Source organism: Nycticebus coucang, chromosome 7 (assembly GCF_027406575.1).
Source record: "Nycticebus coucang isolate mNycCou1 chromosome 7, mNycCou1.pri, whole genome shotgun sequence".
In the NCBI taxonomy this organism is placed as follows: Eukaryota; Metazoa; Chordata; class Mammalia; order Primates; family Lorisidae; genus Nycticebus; species Nycticebus coucang.
Window position 1 is genome coordinate 34754300 of NC_069786.1, and position 24147 is coordinate 34778446.

At 34.0% G+C, this 24147-nt stretch overlaps 1 protein-coding gene across 1 annotated transcript in view; it reads right to left on the bottom strand.

Moving 5' to 3' along the window:
• Positions 1-24147, bottom strand: part of LRP1B (LDL receptor related protein 1B) — a 2318354-nt gene that overhangs the window by 690786 nt on the left and 1603421 nt on the right. Inside the window, exons 36-37 of the mRNA XM_053597274.1 lie at positions 12959-13093; positions 12263-12392 (exon numbers count right to left, since the gene is read on the bottom strand). Coding sequence (XP_053453249.1) covers positions 12263-12392; positions 12959-13093 — 265 coding nt within the window. The remainder of the gene's footprint in view (positions 1-12262; positions 12393-12958; positions 13094-24147) is intronic.

The following is a 24147-nucleotide window of genomic DNA, read 5'->3' on the forward strand; positions in this document are numbered from 1 at the left end:
TAAATTCTATAAACATCCTGCTTAGATTCCAAAAGTCCATCCCAGTTGGTCTCCCTATGCCTCCTGATTATTTCTTCTCAGGCTTTGCTATCTCAAGAAAATTCCTTAACTTTCCATTCTTCAGCATTCCTTACTTCAAAGAACCTTAGAAACCAGGTTAGGGCCCCAAGTTATCTTCCAGCCACATGACTTACCCTTCTCTATGTACCTTATATACCTACACCCTTGCTTATGCCCTTTGCTTTGCTGCTACCAATTCTTTGATTATTCTATTTCTTTTTCTTATAATATAATCCTACCCCATATCTCAGAAACCTCTTTCTCCTTCCAGCCTCCTCCACAGAGGTTCAATTAATAACTATCATTGCTACTACTATCTTAACTTTTACTACCTACTCTAATTATACACTATCATTCTTTTTTTTTCTTTCTTTTCTTTTCTTTGGTTTTTTTTTTTTTTTGAGACAGAGTCTTGGTCACCCTTGGTGGAGTGCCATGGTGTCTTAGCTCATAGCAACCTCAAACTCTTGGGCTCAAGCGATCCTCTTGCCTCAGCCTCCCAAGTAGCCAGGACTACAGGTGCTCACCACTACGCCCAGCTATTTTTTAGAGACAGGGTCTCACTCTGGCTCAGGCTGCTCTTGAACCAGTGAGCTCAGGCAATCCACCCTTCACAGCCTCCCAGAGTGCTGGGATTATAGGCATGAGCCACTGCACCCAGCCTATCATTCTTTTCTTTAAACCTAAGATAATTTTATGTTTAGAAAAACTTACTTCAACCTGAGATTTGGAAATTAGACTTAAGTTTGAGTTAGATTAATAAGTCATTTTATGTCTGAATATAAGTCTTACTTTATAAAATGTGAGTATTACTTTAACTGAAATTATTGTACTTGTTTAAACTCCTAGTCTAAACTGGAAACTCTCTGAGAATAGAAGCAACATCTCACTCATACCAGCATATTTCACAGTGCCTACAGTGTTTTTCATAAACATTACTATTTTGTGAAGATGTATACACTGAAGACTGAGGAGGACAGGTGGGATACTGGCATATCCTGGCTCACAATACATAGCACTCAATAAACATTCATTGAATAAACTGACAAAAGTGGAATACATGAAGATTCCTTTGCCTGTGTTCTCAATCAACCTGGAAAGAAATTGATATAGTCTTATGCTGAGACAGATGTGGAAAGAGAAGAGATACTTAAGGAAAAGAAGCTCTCTTCAACTTGAGGATGTACACTGAATTTCAATAAGAACTGAAAAGGAAACATACAGATTAAAAAGTAGCAGCAAGAGGTTTGTTAAACTGAACTGCATGAATCTATAATAGGCTAGGCATAAATGTGCAATTCTGTACAATGCAAACAGACTTATTGCAAATATAAAGAAAAGAAATTCTTTGTTAGAAACAAATTAAACATCCATTTCCTACTTATCTATGTGAATGTTATAGAGCACTCAAATTATATTCATTCTTGCCATTAGAATAATCATTCACAATCAAATAAATTATCACATTTTCTTTTTCAAGGCTATAATGATTTACTGTTTGTTTATTAGTAATAATTTAAAGAGATTTTTAAAATACCACCACACTGGAAGAAGGCATTTTCAAGTTCACAGGTATGATTAGGGCACATTATATTGATCCACATGTTTTATTTTTGGAATTTCCTAGTCTTAATATCTAGTGGCATGAGTGTATGAGCATGCAGTAATAAGAGAGAGGATACACAGGGGGAAGTCAGATCCAACTCGAGATTTTGTTATAGACCTCCATATCTATTTTTTCCCCAGACTTTTCACATTGTTTATTATCTCCTTCACGTATGGTTCTAATATTTAAATTGTCATTATAATTTCATCCATAAACTATAAAAACTGTTTTCTTATATGTTTGATATTTTTGCTTATTATATTCAGTAACCTATAATATACATGCAAGTATATATGCAGATATGTTGCATGCAACACATACATACATAATATACAGCAAAAATGATGGAATTTAGAAAAAGCTAACTCTATTATATATCAAATTTGTGATAAGGTAATATATTTAGAATCTCTGATTCAGTTCCCTTGTCTGTTAAATCAAAGAAATAATAGCCCTCTAAGTTTGATGTAAGTTTTTTAAAAAAGTGAAGGGGATCCAGTGGTGAATTTTTAGCAAAGAAATTACAGATCATACTTGTATTCCAAAAGAATCATTATGCTACCAAGTGAGGCACAGATTGTGGGAGTAAAAGGGTAGAAAACAGTAAATCTCAATTCAGAAATCCTGGCAACTAATGATAATGGCTTAGGATAGTACGGAAGCAATGAAGCAGAATTCCTGATATGTTGAATACGGGGTGTGTGAAAAAAATATCAGAAGATACCAAATGATTTTTCTTGAATAACTGAAAGAATAGAATTGCTATAAACTGATGAAGAAGATATAAATGTAGAGAAACATTCAGTTTAATTTTGAATACATTAAAGTTAAAGTTTCTATCAGATCTTCCAGTTATTTATTGCTATGTAACAGAGCACTTTAAATTCAGAGGCTTAAAGCAATTTTTATTTGCTCACGCTGCAGTAGCACTGAGAGTGAAGTGATCTAGCAGTTGAGAACTGTAGTCATTTGAAAGCTCCATTGCTCAAAATCCCTGGCAACTGATGCTGGCTGTCATCTGGGACCTTAGGGGAGGTTGTTTGCTTCTTTCCACATGATCTACATGTGGCTTCTTCACAGGGTTGATGGCTCCCTCACAGCCGAGTGGCTGGCTTCTAAGAGCAATTCACAGAGAACCAGGTAGGAATTTTATCTTCTTTTATAATGGTAGGCTTATAAATTACATTACATCACTTCTACCTTAGTCACAGGCTCACTCAGATTTAAGTGTATAGAAAAATGGCTTTATCTCTCCTTTTGGAAAGTGTCAATGTCACATTTCAAAAAAAAGCATGCATGAGAGAGGCAGATATTGTAATAATTATGTTGGAAAATACAATCTACCACAGGTATCCAAATGAAAATACTAAAAGTGTAATTGAACATAAAAATTTGGAGTTCATGAATGAGGTCTGGTCTAGGTAGACACAGCTTAGTGAAAAAGTAATTGTAGCTTCAGACCATGAATTTTAAATCATTACAACAAGGATCAAATACATCATTATTAATTAAAATATGCACCATTATAATCAACACATTGTTACCAATAGAAATAAGTTTACTCTTTCCTATAGTATAAAAATCCATGCTTCAGGATTCCACAAACTCTTAGAAAGCATTTTATACATCCAGTTAGTTGCAGAAGAATTTTCCCTCCAAAAAGTTGATGAGAAGGAGAGCAAGACGGCGGCCGAGTAACAGCTTCCTTGCATCTGGGCACCGTTAGTCTGGGGAGATAGGACTCCAGGCACCTCTGGCTAGTGGGATCTGCTTACCGTCACCCCTGTGAGGATACAGAGAGTCAGCGAGAGACTTCTGGACCCCAAGAGGAGGATTAAAACAGTGGAAAACTGACAAGTGGTCACGTGTGTTTAATCAGTCTAAACCCGCCCGCAACTTCCACAGGCATGAGAACTTGAAGAGCAAGAGGAAGTGAAAGGAAAATTAGGGCAAGGAAACAGATAAAAGAAATCACTCATGAGGAAGAATCAGCACAAAACTCCAGGCAACATGAAGAACCAATCCAGAACAAACACGCCAAGGGACCATGAGGTAGCTAATGCAGAGGATTCCACCTGTAAAGAAATGTTAGGAATGACAGAAAGGGAATTTAGAATACACATGATAAAAACAATGAAAGAAATGATGGAAACAATGAAGGAAACTGCGAATAAAGTGGAAAATGATCAAAAGGAAATCCAAAAACAGAATCAAATAAGAGATGAACGATATGAAGAATAGAAAAAGGATATAGCAGAGCTGAAGGAACTGAAACAGTCAATTAGGGAACTTAAAGATGCAATGGAAAGTATCAGCAACAGGTTAGACCATGCAGAAGAAAGAATTTCAGAGGTAGAAGACAAAGTTCTTGAGATAACTCAGATAGTAAAAGAGGCAGAAAAGAAGAGAGAGAAAGCAGAACGTTCACTGTCAGAATTATGGGATTTTATGAAGCATTCCAACATACGAGTTATAGGAATTCCAGAAGGGGTAGAAGAATGCCCCAGAGGAATGGAAGCCATACTAGAGAATATTCTAAAAGAAAAATTCCCAAATATCACCAAAGATTCTGACACAGTGCTTTCAGAGGGATATCGGACCCCAGGTCACCTCAACTCTAACCGAGCTTCTCCAAGACACATTGTGATGAACCTGTCCAAAGTCAAGACAAAAGAAAAGATTCTGCAAGCTGCCAGGAGTAAGCGCCAGTTGACCTACAGGGGCAAATCCATCAGAGTGACCGCAGACTTCTCTAATGAAACTTTCCAAGCAAGAAGACAATGGTCATCTACCTTTAATCTACTTAAACAGAACAATTTCCAGCCCAGAATTCTGTACCCTGCTAAGCTAAGCTTCAAAATTGACGGAGAAATCAAATCATTTACGGATATACAAACATTGAGAAAATTCGCCACAACAAGACCAGCTCTACAGGAAATACTTCAACCTGTTCTGCACACTGACCACCACAATGGATCAGCAGCAAAGTAAGAACTCAGAAATTAAAGGACAGAACCTAACCTCCACACTGATGCAAAAGATAAAACTAAGCAATGGACTCTCACAAAATAAGATGAATAGAATACTTCCACACTTGTCAATTACCTCAATAAATGTTAATGGCTTGAATTCCCCACTGAAGAGACACAGATTGGCTGACTGGATTAAAAAACACACGCCATCCATTTGCTGTCTGCCAGAAACACACCTGGCTTCAAAAGACAAATTAAAGCTCCGAGTCAAGGGTTGGAAGACAATTTTTCATGCAAATGGCATTCAGAAGAAAAGAGGAGTTGCAATCTTATTTTCAGATTCATGTGGACTTAAAGCAACTAAAGTCAAAAAAGACAAAGATGGCCACTTTATATTGGTCAAGGGGAAAATACAACAAGATGTTTCAATTCTAAATATTTATGCCCCTAATTTAAATGCTCCCAGATTCTTGAAACAGACCTTACTCAGTCTGAGCAATATGATATCTGATAATACCATAAAAACAGGGGACTTTAACACTCCTCTTACAGAGCTGGACAGATCCTCTAAACAGAACAAAGATATAAGACATTTAAATGAGACCCTAGAACAACTGTGCTTCATAGACGCATATAGAACACTCCATCCCAAAGATAAAGAATATACATTCTTCTCATCATCCCATGGAACATTCTCCAAAATTGATCATATCCTGGGACACAAAACAAATATCAAAAGAATTGAAATTTTACCTTGTATCTTCTCAGACCATAAGGCACTAAACGTGGAACTCAACTCTAACAAAAACGCTCAACCCCACCCAAAGGCATGGAAATTAAACAATCTTCTGTTGAATAACAGATGGGTGCAGGAAGAAATAAAACAGGAAATCATTAACTTCCTTGAGCATAAAAACAATGAAGACACAAGATACCAAAACCTGTGGGATACTGCAAAAGCAGTTTTGAGAGGAAAATTCATCGCTTTAGATGCCTACATTCGAAAAACAGAAAGAGAGCGCATCAACAATCTCGTAGCCATCTTATGGAATTGGAAAAAGAAGAACAATCTAAGCCTAAACTCAGTAGAAGAAAAGAAATATCCAGAATCAAATCAGAGATCAATGAAATTGAAAACAAAAGAATCATTCAGAAAATTAATGAAATAAGGAGTTGGTTTTTTGAAAAAATAAATAAAATAGATAAACCATTGGCCAGACTAATGAGAAATAGAAAAGTAAAATATCTAGTAACCTCAATCAGAAATGATAAAGGGGAAATAACAACTGATCCCACAGAGATACAAGAGATCATCTCTGAATAATACCAGAAACTCTATGCCCAGAAATTTGACAATTTGAAGGAAATGAATCAATATTTCGTATCACACCCTCTCCCTAGACTTACCCAGGTAGAAATAGAGCTCCTGAACAGACCAATTTCAAGCACTGAGATCAAAGAAACAATAAAAATCTTCCAACCAAAAAATGCCCTGGTCCAGATGGCTTCACGCCAGAATTCTATCAAACCTTCAAGGAAGAGCTTATTCCTGTACTGCAGAAATTATTCCAAATAATTGAGGAAGAAGGAATCTTCCCCAACACATTCTATGAAGCAAATATCAACCTGATACCAAAACCAGGAAAAGACCCAAACTAAAAGGAGAATTTCAGACCAATCTCACTCATGAATATACATGCAAAAATTCTCAACAAAATCCTAGCCAATAGATTACAGCTTATCATCAAAAAAGTCATTCATCATGATCAAGTAGGCTTCATCCCAGGGATGCAAGGCTGGTTTAACATACACAAGTCCATAAACGTTATCCACCATATCAACAGAGGCAAAAATAAAGATCACATGATTTTCTCAATATATGCAGAAAAAGCATTTGATAAAATCCAGCATCCTTTTCTAATTAGAACACTGAAGAGTATAGGCATAGGTGGCACATTTCTAAAACTGATTGAAGCTATCTATGACAAACCCACAGCTAGTATTTTACTGAATGGAGTAAAACTGAAAGCTTTTCCTCTTAGAATGGAACCAGACAAGGTTGTCCTCTGTCACCTTTACTATTCAACATAGTGCTAGAAGTTCTAGCCAATACAATTAGGCAAGACAAGGAAATAAAGGGAATCCAAATGGGAGCAGAGGAGGTCAAACTCTCCCTCTTTGCTGACGACATGATCCTATACTTAGAGAACCCCAAAGACTCAACCACAAGACTCCTAGAAGTCATCAAAAAATACAGTTATGTTTCAGGATATAAAATCAATGTCCACAAGTCAGTAGCCTTATTATACACCAATAACAGTCAAGATGAGAAGCTAACTAAGGACACAACTCCCTTCACCATAGTTTCAAAGAAAATGAAATACCTAGGAATACACCTAACGAAGGAGGTGAAGGACCTCTATAAAGAAAATTATGAAATCCTCAGAAAGGAAATAGCAGAGGATATTAACAAATGGAAGAACATACCATGCTCATGGATGGGAAGAATCAACAGTGTTAAAATGTCTATACTTCCCAAAGCAATCTACCTATTCAATGCCATTCCTATCAAAATACCAACATCGTACTTTCAAGATTTGGAGAAAATGATTCTGCGTTTTGTATGCAACCGGAAAAAACCCCGTATAGCTATTGCAGTTCTTATTAATAAAAATAAAGCTGGGGGCATCAGCATACCAGATTTTAGTCTGTACTACAAAGCCATAGTGGTCAAGACAGCATGGTACTGGCACAAAAACAGAGACATAGACACTTGGAATCGAATTGAAAACCAAGAAATGAAACTAACATCTTACAAACACCTAATCTTCTATAAACCAAACAAGAACATACCTTGGGGGAAAGACTCCCTATTCAATAAATGGTGTTGGGAGAACTGGATGTCTACATGTAAAAGACTGAAACTGGACCCACACCTTTCTCCACTCACAAAAATTTATTCAAGATGGATAAAGGACTTAAATTTAAGGCATGAAACAATAAAAATCCTCCAAGAAAGCATAGGAAAAACACTGGAAGAGATTGGCCTGGGGAAAGACTTCATGAAGAAGACTGCCATGGCAATTGCAACAACAACAAAAATAAACAAATGGGACTTCATTAAACTGAAAAGCTTCTGTACAGCTAAGGAGACAACAACCAAAGCAAAGAGACAACCTACACAATGGGAAAGGATATTTGCATCTTTTCAATCAGACAAAAGCTTGATAACTAGGATCTATAGAGAACTAAATTAATCCACATGAAAAAAGCCAACAATCCCATATATCAATGGGCAAGAGACATGAATAGAACCTTCTCTAAAGATGACAGACGAATGGCTAACAAACACATGAAAAAATGTTCATCATCTCTATATATTAGAGAAATGCAAATCAAAACAACCCTGAGATATCATCTAACCCCATTGAGAATGGCCCACATCACAAAATCTCAAAACTGCAAATGCTGGCGTGGATGTGGAAAGAAGAGAACACTTTTACACTGCTGGTGGGACTGCAAACTAGTACAACCTTTCTGGAAGGAAGTCTGGAGAAACCTCAAAGCACTCAAGCTAGACCTCCCATTTGATCCTGCAATCCCATTACTGGGTATCTACCCAGAAGGAAAAAAATCCTTTTATCATTAAGGACACTTGTACTAGACTGTTTATTGCAGCTCAATTTACAATCGCCAAAATGTGGAAACAGCCTAAAAGCCCACCAACCCAGGAATGGATTAACAAGCTGTGGTATATGTACACCATGGAATACTATTCAGTTATTAAAAAAAATGGAGACTTTACATCCTTCGTATTACCTTTATTCTTAGTAAAGCATCACAAGAATGGAGAAGCATGAATCCTATGTACTCAATTTTGATATGAGGACAATTAATGACAATTAAGTTTATGGGGGGGAGGAAAAGCAGAAAGAGGGATGGAGGGAGGGGAGTGGGGCTTTGGTGTGTGTCACACTTTATGGTTTGGTGTGTGTCACACTTTATGGGGGAAGACATGATTGCAAGAGGGACATTGCCTAACAATTGCAATCAATGTAACCTGGCTTATTGTACCCTCAATGAATCCTCAACAATAAAAATAAAAAAAAAAAAAGTAGTTGAGATGCTTGAAGAAGTGGTAGCTGGTTGATAAAAGGTCAGCAAATATGGTGGATGAGGCAAACCTTTGCAGCCCAATTTATTCAACTTTTGATGTGTTGGTTGCACAACGTGCAGATAGATGTCATGAAGAAGACCTGGGCCCCTTCTCTTGACCAATGCCAACTGCAGGCATTGAAATTTTACATGCATCTCATTGACTTGGTGATCATACTTCTCGGATGTAATGGTTTCACCAGGATTCAGAAAGCTATAGTGAATCAGAATGGCAGCAGATCACCAAACAGTGACCATGCCCTTTTTGTGTGCAAGTTTGGCTTTGGGAAGTGTTTTGGTTGTTCCTTTTGTTCCAACCACTGAGCTGGTCATTGCTTGTCATCATAGAAAATCTACTTTTCCTCTCATGTCACAATCTGATGGAGAAATGGCTCACTGTTGTGTAGAATAAGAGAAGATGACACTTGAAAACGATGATTGCTCTGATTTTCAATTTGCTCATGAGGCACCCACTTACTGAGCTTTTTCACCTTTCCAATTTTCCTCTAATGCCAAATAACCGTAGAATGGTCAACATTGAGTTCTTCAGTAAACATCAGCTTTGATGACTGTTCTCAACTGGTCATTGTCAACTTCCAACGGCCAGCCACTATGCTCCTTATCTTCAAAGCTCTTCTCTCCTTTACAAAACTTCTTGAACCACTACTACACTGCATGTTCATTAGCAGTTCTTGGGCCAAATGAATTGTTGATGTTGCAAGTTGTTTCCACTGTTTTACAGTCCAGTTTGAATTCAAATAAGAAAATCATTCAAATTTGCTTTTTTCTAACATCGTTTCTATAGTTCAAAATAAATATAAACAGCAAGTAAAACATATAGTGAGAAATGGCATTAAAATGATTTATAACATAACCACATTTACTTAAGAATGTATTCTAGTAACAAATGAAAAATGTGAACAATGCCCCCAACAGACAATGTTTAATCTCTGGATAGATTTATAGAGTTGACAAAGTATTTTCACATGAATCACCTTCTTTAACCTCACCACAACTGCAGGCAATCTTTAAAATTTAGATGGCATGAGATGAACAAATGAAGAAGGTAAAAGCAAAAAGTCCTAGGGGACTTCAACATTACAAAACCAAAGTGAAAAAGAACAATTGATAAAGAAGAGTGGGTTGAGATGACAACTGAAGTAAAATAATCAAGAGAGTTGGCTTTCCTTTGGCTTATATTGTCTCTTGAAAGTCCATCCCCACAAGGTCTTCTCTAGAAAAAGTCAGTTTAGTCTGGGACCTTACTGCAGGCCCAAGTGATTAATCATAATTTGTCTAAATATGTCAAAATAATCTTTTTCCTTTTACTACTGACTGATCTAAGGACAGACATGTAACCCATTTCTGGCCAAGGAAAAACAAAAGGATTAATTCTAATGCCTTACTCTTCCCAAATAACACAACCCACTTTAGAAATGAAAAGGTATTTTATCCTATCCATCTTCATCCCTAAATGAAAAAATGCTGCCTGATGATATATTTGCCAACATAATGTAACAATATGGCAGTAACACAAAACATAAAACAAAATATAAGCGAGTTATTATAATGGCAAGAAAAACAAAAAGATAATTGAACACTTAAATCATTACCAAAAATCATCTACTATCATACTTCATTAAAAAAAAAAAAGAAAGAAACTCCTGTACACTTAACAAACTTTAACCAAATTTTGTTACTTGCATTAGGAGCATTCCTAACTAATGCATCCCTTTTCATTTGTGCTAATATATTTTAATATTATCTTTAGCTTGAAATGTGTTCACATTATTTCTGTCTCCTATGTTAACTTTCTTGGTTTCCTTTCTCTCTGTACTAATATTACAGTATGACTTCATTGTATAACACTTGCCAAGACAGTAAAATAAGTGATAATATTGATAATAATAAATGGAAAAAGCATGTACAATAACATAACAAATAGAGAATGTTAAAACTTTTCATGAGAATTGATTTGATGGCTTACAAGATCTGACTTCATTATAAATTATAGTCTTTTTTTACCCTGGTTCATCGAATACTTTTTTTGATCACTCATTGATTTACTTTTTCCTACTCCAAAAGGCATAGAAGTTATGTTAACATAAAAAATTTCTTCCCATAAAAAAAATTATGTCTAGTCACAAATATAAGAAAAACAATAGTGGCTAGTAATTAAGGCTTTAAAATAGGGAATACTTTCATATCAAGGTTTAAGATAAAACAAGTTACCAATCAATTATTTATTACCAGTCACTGTACTAAGACCTCAGGATAGAGAAATGAACCAAGAACACATGGCTCTTCTCACAGAATTCACATACAGTAAAGAATAGAAACATCACCTAGTCTGTATTGTAAAATACAGCTTCTAGGAAAATGAACATAAATAAATAAGAAAATATTCGCGCATAAAATTTGTAAAATGAAAGTACTAGGTGCTATGGGGTCAGAACAATCTAAAATATTTTCAAAGCAGGGAAGGGTACATAAAAGTTAATAAGATAAGAATAGAGGAAAAGAGCATTATGGATAAAAGGAAAGGATTTACAAAGGCTGGGAGTAGAAGAGAACAGAAATATTTGAAAAATTATGCACAAAGATTGACTAGGAAAAAGGCAATAGCGGTAATTTGGGTATTAATTTCATTAAATAAGATCATGACAGATTTTGGACTTTATACAAAAGGCAATGGGAATTCCTCTAAAGATTTTAAGTAATCAGATTTATGGTTCAAAAATCATCTTAGCTTTTGGTGACTTTAAGAGACTTAGTTGAGATGTTATTCCAAATATACAGGTAATCAGATTTAATTAGGGTACAGACAGTGAAGATAAAGAGTGGTAGATTGATAATAGAATTGTTTAGTAAAAAAGAATTAGCACTTGGTGACAGACTTAATTCATTGCAGTTTTATACATGTGCAGTTTTATACATGTACACTTTTGGTGCTCATGAAAATCCAAATAGAAATGTCACAAAGACAGATAGACATATGTATTCAGAAATCAAAACAAACAAAGAAAAAGAAATGAAAAGAAAATAATACTGGGAATAAACATGTTGATTGTTCATAGATATCATAGACATGTAAATGGAAGTTAAAGTTTTACAAATATTGGAAAGCAAGGTTGTATATCAAATTACTATTTCACTCATTCAACAAATAATTGAATTCCTAATAATGTAATAATTTTGTGAAAGAAATTTAAATTGAAAATCTAGAAGCATGTTGGATTTGGATTTACACACATATAAAAGACCTGACAAATATGATTTTGTCAAATATTTACTAAGATATACATGAACAAAGTGAAAATAAACATTTATTTTTGTGCTTAGGTAAGATATTTTAAAATTCTGTTTCAGATATTATAGCTGAAAGTAAATATTAATATAAATGATGTCTGCTTTTTTCCTAATAGAACTAAAGAAAACACACTTAAAACGAAGATACAAAAAATCTTACCCTTTTGCTGGGTGAACAGCTATAGATCTTGGTTGATCCAGGCCTTGGGAAATAATGACATAACGGAAAGAACCATTGAGTCTCGCAACTTCAATTAGGTTGAAACCATGATCTGTCCAATATATGTTACCTAGGAGAAATATAAAAGTATTTGTAATACAATTGTGAGAAAAAAATGTATTGGTTATGGCTAAAGTTAATTTTCTGAGCATTCACATAACTGTCATTGTTTACTTCCTACATTTCTTTTTTAATGGGTATATTTCTTAAACAGAAAACCTAAAAATAAACTATGCAAATATTTCCAATCCTAATCTCATCCATCTCTGGTTTAAACCATATAATGTTACATTTAGGTGCTTAAAATAAGTTGAAACTTTTCCCACCCAAAGAAGAGCTCTATTTTCACTTTCTACTCACATTAGGCAAAAGGGAAAGTCTAACTCCCTTGTTTACCTGCTTTACAGAGCTCTCGAGCAGACAGGCAAAGTTAACAGTATATAATATATTTCTACATAAAAATATTGATACAAAGGTTCAAAAGTATGTGGAACCAAAAGCAAAAGAGACAACCCTTGTGGCTAGAAGAACATACACATACACAATTGTTATGAGTAGAAAAGAATATTTATGGAACAGGCCAAGCCACTAACAAAATAAATGTGAAACAAAAAGAGAAAAAGCTATGGATTATACCAGCAATCCAGTCAATAGCTATTCCTTCCACTCTTCCCAAGCCATTGGTAATAATATCTTCTTTCCAAGTTTGATCTCTTTTAGCTCGGCTAATTTTATTGAAGCCCATGTCTGTCCAGTAGATGGTATCATTTTCTATAGATAAGACACAGGAAAAAAATGCTATAAAAGGTATACTATATATTAGGGTAATATTGCATAGCAATTTTTCGGTTATCATCCTGAGTGTGCTAGAGTATATATACTCTTCAGGATAATTTACTGATATGTATAAACAGTAAAAAAGGTATTAAAATAACGTAAAATAATCTTTAGTCAAATTATTTTTAAAGTATTTTTTAAATATTTACGGAAATTATCTAATTCTTTATTACTTTTTATTCATTCCTACTCATTTTAACTCATAAATCATTACCCCCATGAATTTGCAACCTTGATACCAAAACACGTTCATTATTCTGGATGACTATTATTCTTTTCACTACTATACTTGTTGTAGTCCTCTAAAGTAAAAAGAATGCTACTGGGAATAATCAACTCAAAAAAGTCTCAAGGTAGTTAGATGATGGAATGAAACATAAGAACATGTCAACTGTATCAAAGTTATTTAAGTATATGGTCATTCAAAACATAGAAAGCCTTAAATGCCTTATCATCCAATTATTCTTTCTTAGTAACTAGTTCCCAAATATCAACTATAAGCCCTTTATTTTTCAAACTTTCATTTTACAAATGTGCATAACTGTCAATCCTTGAAGGATTGCTCCATGTGATCATAAAGTGTTAAATAATGCTTTTTGAATATTTGAATGAAAAATGTGTCTAAAGATTATAAATGAAATATATGTGCATGCATATACATAAAGGGTAGTAATTATAGAGCAAAGATTTTAAATATAGCCACCAGAGATACACTGGGGACAAATCATGAAATAATAAATTTGCCACAAACTAAGTAAGTTTTTGTGTCGTGACCTACATGGCCATTTGAAGAACAAACCCTTTAAGATGACTATAATTTCCCTCTGGCACAGTGACAGACTATGGAAATAAAGAATATGTAATTAGTATAAAAAGCCATTTATCAGTAAGTTTTGAGATTCTGTTTCAAATGAAATATAGTCTTTTCTTTTACCCATTTGCGGAAAAAATCCAAATAACCCCTGTTCTCAACAATGGCTGAGTTGAATACATGATTTTTTGAAGTGAAACAGAGATACCTTATTCAAATATACATCTGAAAAACAAGAACTTATTTGATTTTCCAATTCGGTAAGAGTATGATTTAACGTGTTTTTATATTAAAATAGGGAATCCATCAACAAACATCAGAATTATTTTTGCATAAATATTAAGTATTTTATGTCCCCGATTGTACCTAAATATCCAACTGCCTATTTTGTTTCTCCACTTGCATGTAGAAAAGGCAAACTTGATATACGAATGACAAATTCTGACTTTTCTACCAGTAACATGTTTCCCTTGCAATTTTTCCCATGGCAAGTCTTTTTGCCAAGGTAGTCTGTTTCTTGCACTAAAAACTTCAAGACTGTCCTTGATTCCACATCCTATCCTTCACCACTCTCTTATTTACTATATTACCAAGATTTTAGTTCTTTTTGTTTGTTTGTTTGGTTGGTTCTTTTTCCTTCCTTCAAAACATGTCCATTTTCAACCACATTTCACACCCTGTACTACTTATATTGAAACCCAAACCACCATTAACTCTTGCCTGAAATCCTGCAATAGCCTTCTAGCTTGTTGTCTAGTATTATGTTCTATTTTTACCACTGTACTTCCCTTTCCACATTATTTTTTTTTCCAAGTGAAGAAACGTGTAGCTACAGCAAGATCATTTCTGGTACTGTCTACACAAACTCTCTAATCACTTCATATTTCATCCAGGGTAAAATTAAAGTTCACTCTCATGACTTTCATGATCTATGCCTATTCTCCACTCCCTGACATCCTCCCACTCTTCTGCTTACTCATCTGTATCTAGTAGTACAGACTTTCAGATTCCAAAAACAATCCAAATACTCTTTAGACTGAGATTCACTTCTTTATTTTCTGTCTGGAATTTCCCTCTCTCTCCAAGCTCCGTATTAGCTTAAATATGCCCTTCTTACTGCTGAAACTTTTTTGAATGTTCTATGAAAAGTATTCCCTTATCATTATTTACTTCTCCTTTGCAAAACTGATACTTCTCACTCTCAAACATAATATGCATTTATTGGTTTACTTGTTTAGTGTCTCTTTTGTCTCACAGGAATGCAATTTCTTTGAGAACTGCTACTTTGTTTTGTTTGCTCCTTTATCCCTGGTACCTGGAATGGTGCCTGGCACACAGAAGCTCATTTAGTAAATAATATTTAGTAATGAATATTATTTAAATATTTAGTAATGAATAAATGAGTGTGAAGAAATATTTAGTAATGAATAAATGAGTGTGACATGCTGTATAATGACTGGATGGGAGGCAGATACAGGATGACACACCATTTACCATGAAAAATCTTTTCAGCACATTAAAGAATAGAAGGTATGCACCCAAAGGAATGACTACCAAATCACAGCAGTGTAAACGAGCAGCATACAAATCATACAGACAGGTAGTTTTCACAGGAATTCAAAGAAGACAATCACAATCTTCTCAAGTATAAGAAAAAAAGGACCCTATGTTTGAAAGTAATGCTTAATTTTATATTACCGCCCCATAACAAAAAGCTTTGTTAGTCCTGAACAATTTTATTCAGTATAATCACAAAGCATTCTACCCCATATATACCACTACATCTTGCACATACCTTTTTTGTCATATTGAACTGAAATTGTGTCTTTGTTTTGCTCCCGGAACTGTATGGATATTTCATGGATAGAGATTAAAATTGAGCCAAATTTTGCCAATGCAGTCACAAGTATAGTAGACACTGTAATAGTGAGGATATCTCTAAATATTTCAGTACACCAACCACAGCACTGAGGAATTGATGTGTTTCTTATGTGACATATTCTTTCAATTAGGTACATTTGGTAAACTGGTGAGTAAATCAATCAGGTGATGATGCATTAAGGAGGACCAAGAGATAGAAGTAAATCACTCATTCACATTAAAGATTTTTTGCCTTATCCATTTTTTTCACATTATTTATTGTATACCTCCACAAACACATGTTAAATTAAGGATTTGCTAAGATATGAGATTATATTTTCCAAAATCTGGGAATATCTACAATATAAATATGAATTAGGTAAAGAAAGGTTTTAGTTAGGGAAATAATCAAATTGAAAGATGACAAAATTTTACAACAAACTGTAGAGATATAAAATGGAGACAGATAAAAACATAGAAAGAAGAGAGAAAACTGTCATACTGTGTCCTGACACTTATTTTAAAATATGATATTTTCAAATTTTAATTACCTCAACTCAATAGATACTTAAAGAATACTTAGCATATAGTAAATATTATGGTAGATATATTAAAATCAAGTGAACAATTCGCAATCACAAAGATGTGGAATCAACCCAAGTGCCCATCAATTTATGAGTGAACTAATAAAATGTTCTATATGTATACCATAGAATACCACTCAGCCTTAAAAAGAAAATGGTGAACTAATATCCTTGGTAACAACCTTGATGGAACTGAGGGCCTTTCTTCTAAGCAAGAATGGAAAACAACAACAACAACAAAAAAAAACCCGCACACGTACTCACTATTAAATCAGAACTCACTGATTAACATCCATGTGCATATTTAGTAATAAAACTCAATGAAAGCAATCAGGTAAGAGAAGGTAGGAGAGGAGGGATAAATTCACACCTAATGTGTTCAATGCAGACAATCCAGGTGAGGGGTACACTTACAACTTTTGTCAAACCGTACAAAAGCACTTATTGTAACCAAAACATTTTTATCCCCATAATATTCTGAAATTTAAAAAAAGTCAGACAAACCCCCCAAAAATATTTTAATTTTCACTTGAACATAAAGGTTATATGGTATCTTAATACAGAGTCCAATTGTAGATATAAAATTTTTCACTTTTTCCTATAATTTTGCTCATTTTAACCAGCTCTGTTATCCAAAGCTAAGAAAGGGTAGAGCATATACCTTTTCCCCAAACTTGCAGCTAGTGCCTATTAAGTCACATTTCCTTTTAAACTGCAAAACTTTACACTTACCCTATAAATGACAACTTGTTAAAATTGATCATGTATTCAAGCTATTGACACTTTTTAAATCATGTTACCCAATCAAGATTTTTGTGATAACCATGAATTTTATAAGTATATTTGCTATATTTTTTCATGCTAGTAATAAATGTGTACAATTGGATCAAAGATGCACTTTGCTTATCCTTTTCTGGCTGATAGTGTTTAGCATGCCAGATAAGGGACAAATGACTGGCTTCAACTAAACAATGACTTTAGAATATGCTATAATTAAAGAGTAAAGGGAAAGCTTATTATTTAAGCTTTCTCCCCAATGACCAGAATTTTTTTCTTCAGAGGTGCTGAAAGGGTTTGAGAGATAAAAATCCTAGGTTACTACCTTTTTGATGGATCTTTTATGGATACCGTAGAACCTCCATCATTGACCACCTACCTATATTGACCACCTCAAAATGACCTCATTTTAATAGATCAGACACACACTACATGTACACGTCAGTACATTAGGCCTAGGTTCTTATTTTGACCACCTCCATTTGTTGACTAGTTTTTTATAGTCCCTTGGGTGGTCAACTTACGAAAGCTCTATTATATCATAATATATGTATAAAAGATCTTTATTTTAAAGTATAATTTACACATTCAAGATACAGTCCTTTGGTTATTTGACATTCTGGGAAGAAAAATAAATGTATCATACAACCACAATTTTGGCACAAGTAATTATAATCAACCTTAACTCTGGAAATATAAAAATATCATAAATATCTCTCTCACTTCTTATTATTCAAACAATAGCAAATACTATGTGGATAAGGTAGCATTTGTAAAGATGGAAGGAATTTGAGAATTACTGCCTACTGGACGAAAAAAAGAAAGGAAGGAAGGAAGGGAGAGATGAAGGAAGAAAGTGGAAGGAAGGAAGAAAGGAAGGGACAAGGGAAGGAATCACATTTATCCATTTTTATCATTGACATAACCAGACCCATATGCTAACATGATTTAACGGGGAATATTAGAGATATGAGAAAAGTTAAGACAAACTGAGGAACTGAAAAAAGCAACTTATATTAAAATTATGTAACTGTGCTTGAGGGAGGAAGATCTTCTGTTATGTCTTTTTGATATATGGCTGATAATTTAAAACCGGTTTTATTTGCACTAAGTTTTAAAGTGGCTGTATTCTGTATCCAGTACCTAATTTGAGAAGAACTATTGAACAGCAAAAAAATTTATTAGTATGTTTTATAAGGCTACAAATAATAGAAGTTATCCCACAATTTATTAAAGAGAGATATTGTTACTAACTTCCTCTACCTTTGAAAACAAAATAACAAAAACTTCTGATATAAACAAATCTTTATGGAAGAATCTGAGTTTGATCATTAGATCTGGTATTGAGAACTGATTATTATCATATATAGTCCCTAAATTAATAAATTGATGAATGAGATTGTAGAAGATAAAAGTCTGATTGACATTTATTTATTTTCCCCAAGTTTATTAACTGAAGAAATTTTGTGAGCAATAGGAGTCTTTAGTAATAGGTTGGGTAGTTTCTCAGAGTTTGCATATACTTAGTAAGAAATTCAAGTTAGATGAACAACCCAAAGAATTATTTAAGGACAGCTCCAATTTGTGAGCACTAAAATTTATAAGTTTGTTTAGCTTAATTAATTCATCAGCCCAATTTTTTTCCCATCCTATTGGAACCATTATTCTCTATCCTATGTTTTAAAAATAAAGCTAACCATGCTCAGTCCCCAAACTATATGTTACTATATGAAAAATTCTATGTTTCAATTTCTTGATAAACTTCAGGCTTAGGTTCTATAGAATGATTTTATTTGTGGCTATTGTCAATTAATATCATATTTATTACCTCATTAGAGAAAACTATAAGAATGTTGTTCTTTTTGGTGTTTGAATTCTGTTATTATAGAGGGGAAAAAAGCTTATGGCAGAATAGAGTCAATATAAACGTGTGGTACTGATGCTTATACAGAACCTACACTTTAGCTTTGATTATTTGGGTCAGAGAAAATAACATCCTTCACCCCACCAAGCTCCAACCATCAGTTTTTATTTAGACTTTAATTACGTACCACCACTTTCAGTAATCTGGTTGCAGATTTGTTTCCACTTTTGAGGTCAAATATATAAGCATTATACACAGTTTTTATTGATATTTATCAGCAATGACCTTAAAAAATAGGCCCTAAAATAAATTATAGTTTGATAGAGAAAATATGTAGTATAAAGCAAGTTAGAAAATAAAATACGTATGTGCATTTAGAAAATAAAACACTATGGGATTCTAAAAAATATAGGCCCCAAAATAAAATTTTTGCCACATTTATAAATATTGCCTTAAGGCCAAACAATTCATTAATTCCTCTACCTTATCTAATATAATGATTTCTAACTTGTTTTTCATTCTAAAATTTTGATAAATATGACAGTTCACTGTAAGCCAAACTCTTATATCTTGTGCCTTTTTAAAAAATCACACTTTTAATATGTTTTTGGAACGAGGAAGCTTTCACATATTAGTGTTACATTTGTCTTTCCTTCTTTTCTTGCTCTTCCTCAGGATAGAACACAGTGGCATCATCATAGTTCACTGCAACCTCAAACTATTGAGCTCAACTAATCCTCTGGTCTCAGCCTCCAGGGTAACTGGGAATACAGAAGCCAGTAACAAAGCTCAACTAATTTTTTTTCTATTTTTAGTAGAGACAGGGTCTTACTCTTGGCTCAGGCCAGCCTTGAATTCCTGGCCTCAATAAGTCTCCCATCTTGGCCTCCCAAAGTGCTAGGATTACAGGAACCCAGCCTCAGTCCTACACTTTTCAATCGCCATGTTCTCAATGCATTATTTCCTCCCTGTTCTGTGCCATTTCAACTCAGATACCAGCCCCATCCCTTTTCCTTATCTACTTTTCCTTCTCCCACCCACACTGACATGTAGAACCATTCATACAAATACAACACACAAACAGTGAAGTAGAATTTCTGGAATCCTGAGGTGAAGAAATTCACTGAAAATTAAATATTATTATTCTAAAAGTCTCACTGGCCATACTCACTCCACAAGACTTCTAGTGGCAGCATCATATCATGCCCCTGCCTCACACCATATTCCTGGGTATTGGCTTCTTTTCTCCAACTCATCTCAACTTATCATCCCCTCTCCATTCTCTAAAGAGAGACCCTTTCCAGCCACTACCCCCAACTTTAGCAACCAGCTTGCCTTTGCATAGCTTAAATTCAGTAGTTCTCAAAGGGATACCCATTCGAGTTGGCTGGAAACTTAAAAAAAAAATTATAGCCACAAACCAGAGATTTAAAGTTATTTAGTCTGAAGTACTGTGAAAGTAGAAAATTACTAGTTAAAGTAATTAGTCATCAAAGACACAGATAAGAAGAAAATCACCATTGTTTAATAGGGACCATGAACTTTTGAAGGAGATGTGAATTATAAAATGCTACGTACTCCTCTCCCCATTAAAATTCCATTGCTATCCCACTGCTATTTGTGTCTCATTCTACTATTCTACCAAAGAATAGTAGATTTAAGGCTTATTTTTTCTCCAGTTGGGAGAGGAATTAACTCACTAAAAAAAAAAAAAAATATATATATATATATAATATATATTTTTTAATTCCATCAGTTGATTCTGATGTATCACTGGCTCCAGATCTCTTAATAATCACACTGTTCTTCAATCTATGTTCTTCAAGCCAAACCACAAAGCAGATCATAAGATTACTTTGTTTTGATCCTCCCCATCCTTAATAAGTTTGCTTTTAATGAAATATGTGTCTTGTGCCACAAAATTTATTCTTTGCTGAATTTTTTCCTTTATACTAAACATTATGAGCCCTAAAATTGAACATGCTTCCCTCTTTACACTAGTTATTAAAAATACAATTTAAATTTACCATCAACTGCTAGCAAACATTTAGAATTATAAAACATACATTTTATCTCTATTTCATCTTATTTATTTCCATCCCTAATTTTTCTCTTACTATTCATTTCCTTACATAATTATTTATCTTACTCCATTTTCCTCATTTTTAGAAGCTATGTAAAGTAATTTAAGAACAAGATTAACTATACTTTGTTTTAACACATCAGATCTTAGGTTATAAACAAGTGACTTCAAACTTGGGTATACACACTCTAGAAGTTGGCTAGGATAACCAGGAAAATCCAAGACAATGTAAGAAAATGTTAAAACCTTGGATTCCAGTTTTGTGCTTCTCCTCACCCTTTGAAAATTTCCTTTTGTGTATATATTTTAAAATATATTAAATCAGTAATAAAATGCATACTTTATAAGTAAATAACTTAATAAAATGGTAAGTAAAAAACATATTTTAAGTAAAAATTTTCTTTATTTACCTATATTAAGTTGTGAAAGAAAAAAGGAAAATGTACTACTACTGATGCAGCTGACACTTTCCCCCTACTTTCACAAAGTAACATGAAGGAAATGAAGATACGTTTAAGGCATTATAATTTCTTGTAACTGGAAGGACATGCCTGATCTCAGACCAATCCAGATCATGCCTTGCCCCCCTGACAATCAATGTTTCTGCAAATACATGATCAACTTCTGGCACACTGCTGAGGCAGTTGAAATTTCTGCAGCAGACTATGAAAGTGACAAGAATGGAGAGGAAAGCAAGGTCAAGCAGAAAAAATTTCACAGATCAAGGGAAGCCTTCACTGATTCTTTGTTTTTTGTTGTTTTTTTTTTTTTTTGAAACAGAGTTTCACTATGTCGCCCTCATAGAGTGCTGTGGCATCACAGCTCACAGCAACCTCCAACTCTTAGGCTTAAGGGATTCTCTTGCCTCAGACTCCCAAGTAGCTGGGACTATAGGCACCCACCACAACTCCCGGCTAACCTTCACTGATTCTTGAAGACTGGGTAGCATCTGGATTAGAAGAGATGTGAAATATAATTCATCAAAACCTAGTTCAGATAAAGAGTCATCTTATTAAATGTGGTCGTTTTCAGAATAGGAGGGAGAGACAAGATACTTTTAGCTAGAGTAACGAGCATAAAATATGATGACAGCCAATTCAGACTTGTCAGACCCATCAAATACTTGATACAGATATAAATTAAGTTGAACTTCACATTCTTTTCAATTTTTGAAAGCATTTCTTCAAACATTTTGCAGGTTAATAAAGACCCCAGTTCTCTAAATTCTGTTTTAAAAGGGACTCAATAATAAAGTGCTAACAAATTATATTTGTTTCTTTGATTTTGAGAAAGGCAAATCAATACAAACACTAACAGGCAATTTTCTTATCACAACAAATAACTAAAAACCCCATCCCTGTGAATAAATAAAATAGAATCTATAGACTTCAAAGGTTTTGGATTATCTTAATCTCCTTGAGGGACAATGTTATGAAACCTTAGATAATGTACATTCTCTTTTAAATTACCATTTTATCAAATAAGAAATGTATGGTTGTTTGGCTTTTATGTCCAGAATGAAATTTGTATTAAATATACTTAATATAAAAGCAATTCCATTTTCAAATTTTGAATTGTTTCCTCCTAGGATGAGAAAAAAAAATCTTTCACATTTCTTAAACATTTACTGTTTTTACTCTTCAAAGAAATTGCACGGTGCTGGTTTTTTTTTTTTTTTTTTTTGGTTTTTGGCCAGGGCTAGGTTTGAACCTGCCACCTCCAGCATATGGGACTGGCGCCCTACTCCTTGAGCCACAGGCACCACCCTTTTTTTTTGTTTGTTTTTTGTGTGCTGTTTTTTTATTTATATACATTAAGTTAGTTCTCTCTCCCAGCCCTTCTGTGGCTAATTTTGATTTTCAGGTAGGAGATGAGAATTAAAATGTGCTGTCACCTTCTCATCTTCTTCAGATTAAAAGAGAACCGATAATAGCACCAAGGAGAGTGTTTTAATTTATTCTATGTTAGCCTTCCACAGGTAAGCTGTAAAATTTAGGCAGCATGTTGCATAGATATATCTTCAGGGGACCATAAACCCATTTCAGAAAACACCACCATTCCATTTCACTTTTATTTTTGAACAGGGAGAAGACAGAAATCTTATTCTTCAAATCTTGGTTTCTATGTTAAGCCTCAAATTAGTAAATCAGGCAATGATGGAGTCTATACCTTAAAAATAGAAGCTTTCCCATCAAATACGTTTGGATTTTTTTTTTCCATCATCACCCCTGATTAAAAATAAAAACATTATTTAACTTAAGTTCACTTAATAAAAGTTTAGAAACTGTGTTCTGATTTCTTAAAATTGCTATTTAATTGTTATATGTCATGGGCAAGTTACTAAAACTTTCTGTTCCCCAATATGTGAAATGGGAATAATAGAATTATCTTAGGATTAAATAAATCCATCTTTGTTAAGGTATTGAATACCTAGCGCAGACTCTCACGAGGTCTGTTTTGAATGTATGCATAGCTTTCTAATAGCTTCCCTTCCCATAATTTTACTCTTCTTAAATCTATTCTCACAAGTATCATGGTAATATAGCTAAAATGCAAGTCATAGATGTTTTGGTTCAACATTCTTCTTGTCCCTGACATACTTGTGTCCACAGTATGAAGTCTGAGTTCTTTAGTATGTCATGCAAGGCTATCTATGATCAGGAATAACAACATCCAAGCTTTTTTGATGATTACAATAATGTGAACACTCACCCTCAATACCTACTTTTAATTCATTACACATTCACATATATGAAACATGCACAAAAATATAATTTTTTGAAATATACAGTATAAAATTTAAAACAGTGGTAATATTTTCTCCTCCATATTTGAATATCCTATTCAGTTCTCGGGGTATGTGTCTTGCCCCCCCCCCTTGGAATAGATTGCCTCAGATCACAAGTACTTCTCCTGTTTTATCTTAAACACCTTCCTGCCTCTGTTGACTCCAGCAGTACCACTCTGTTTGTGGCTGTCCCCACTTCCAGAATATACATACATCATATC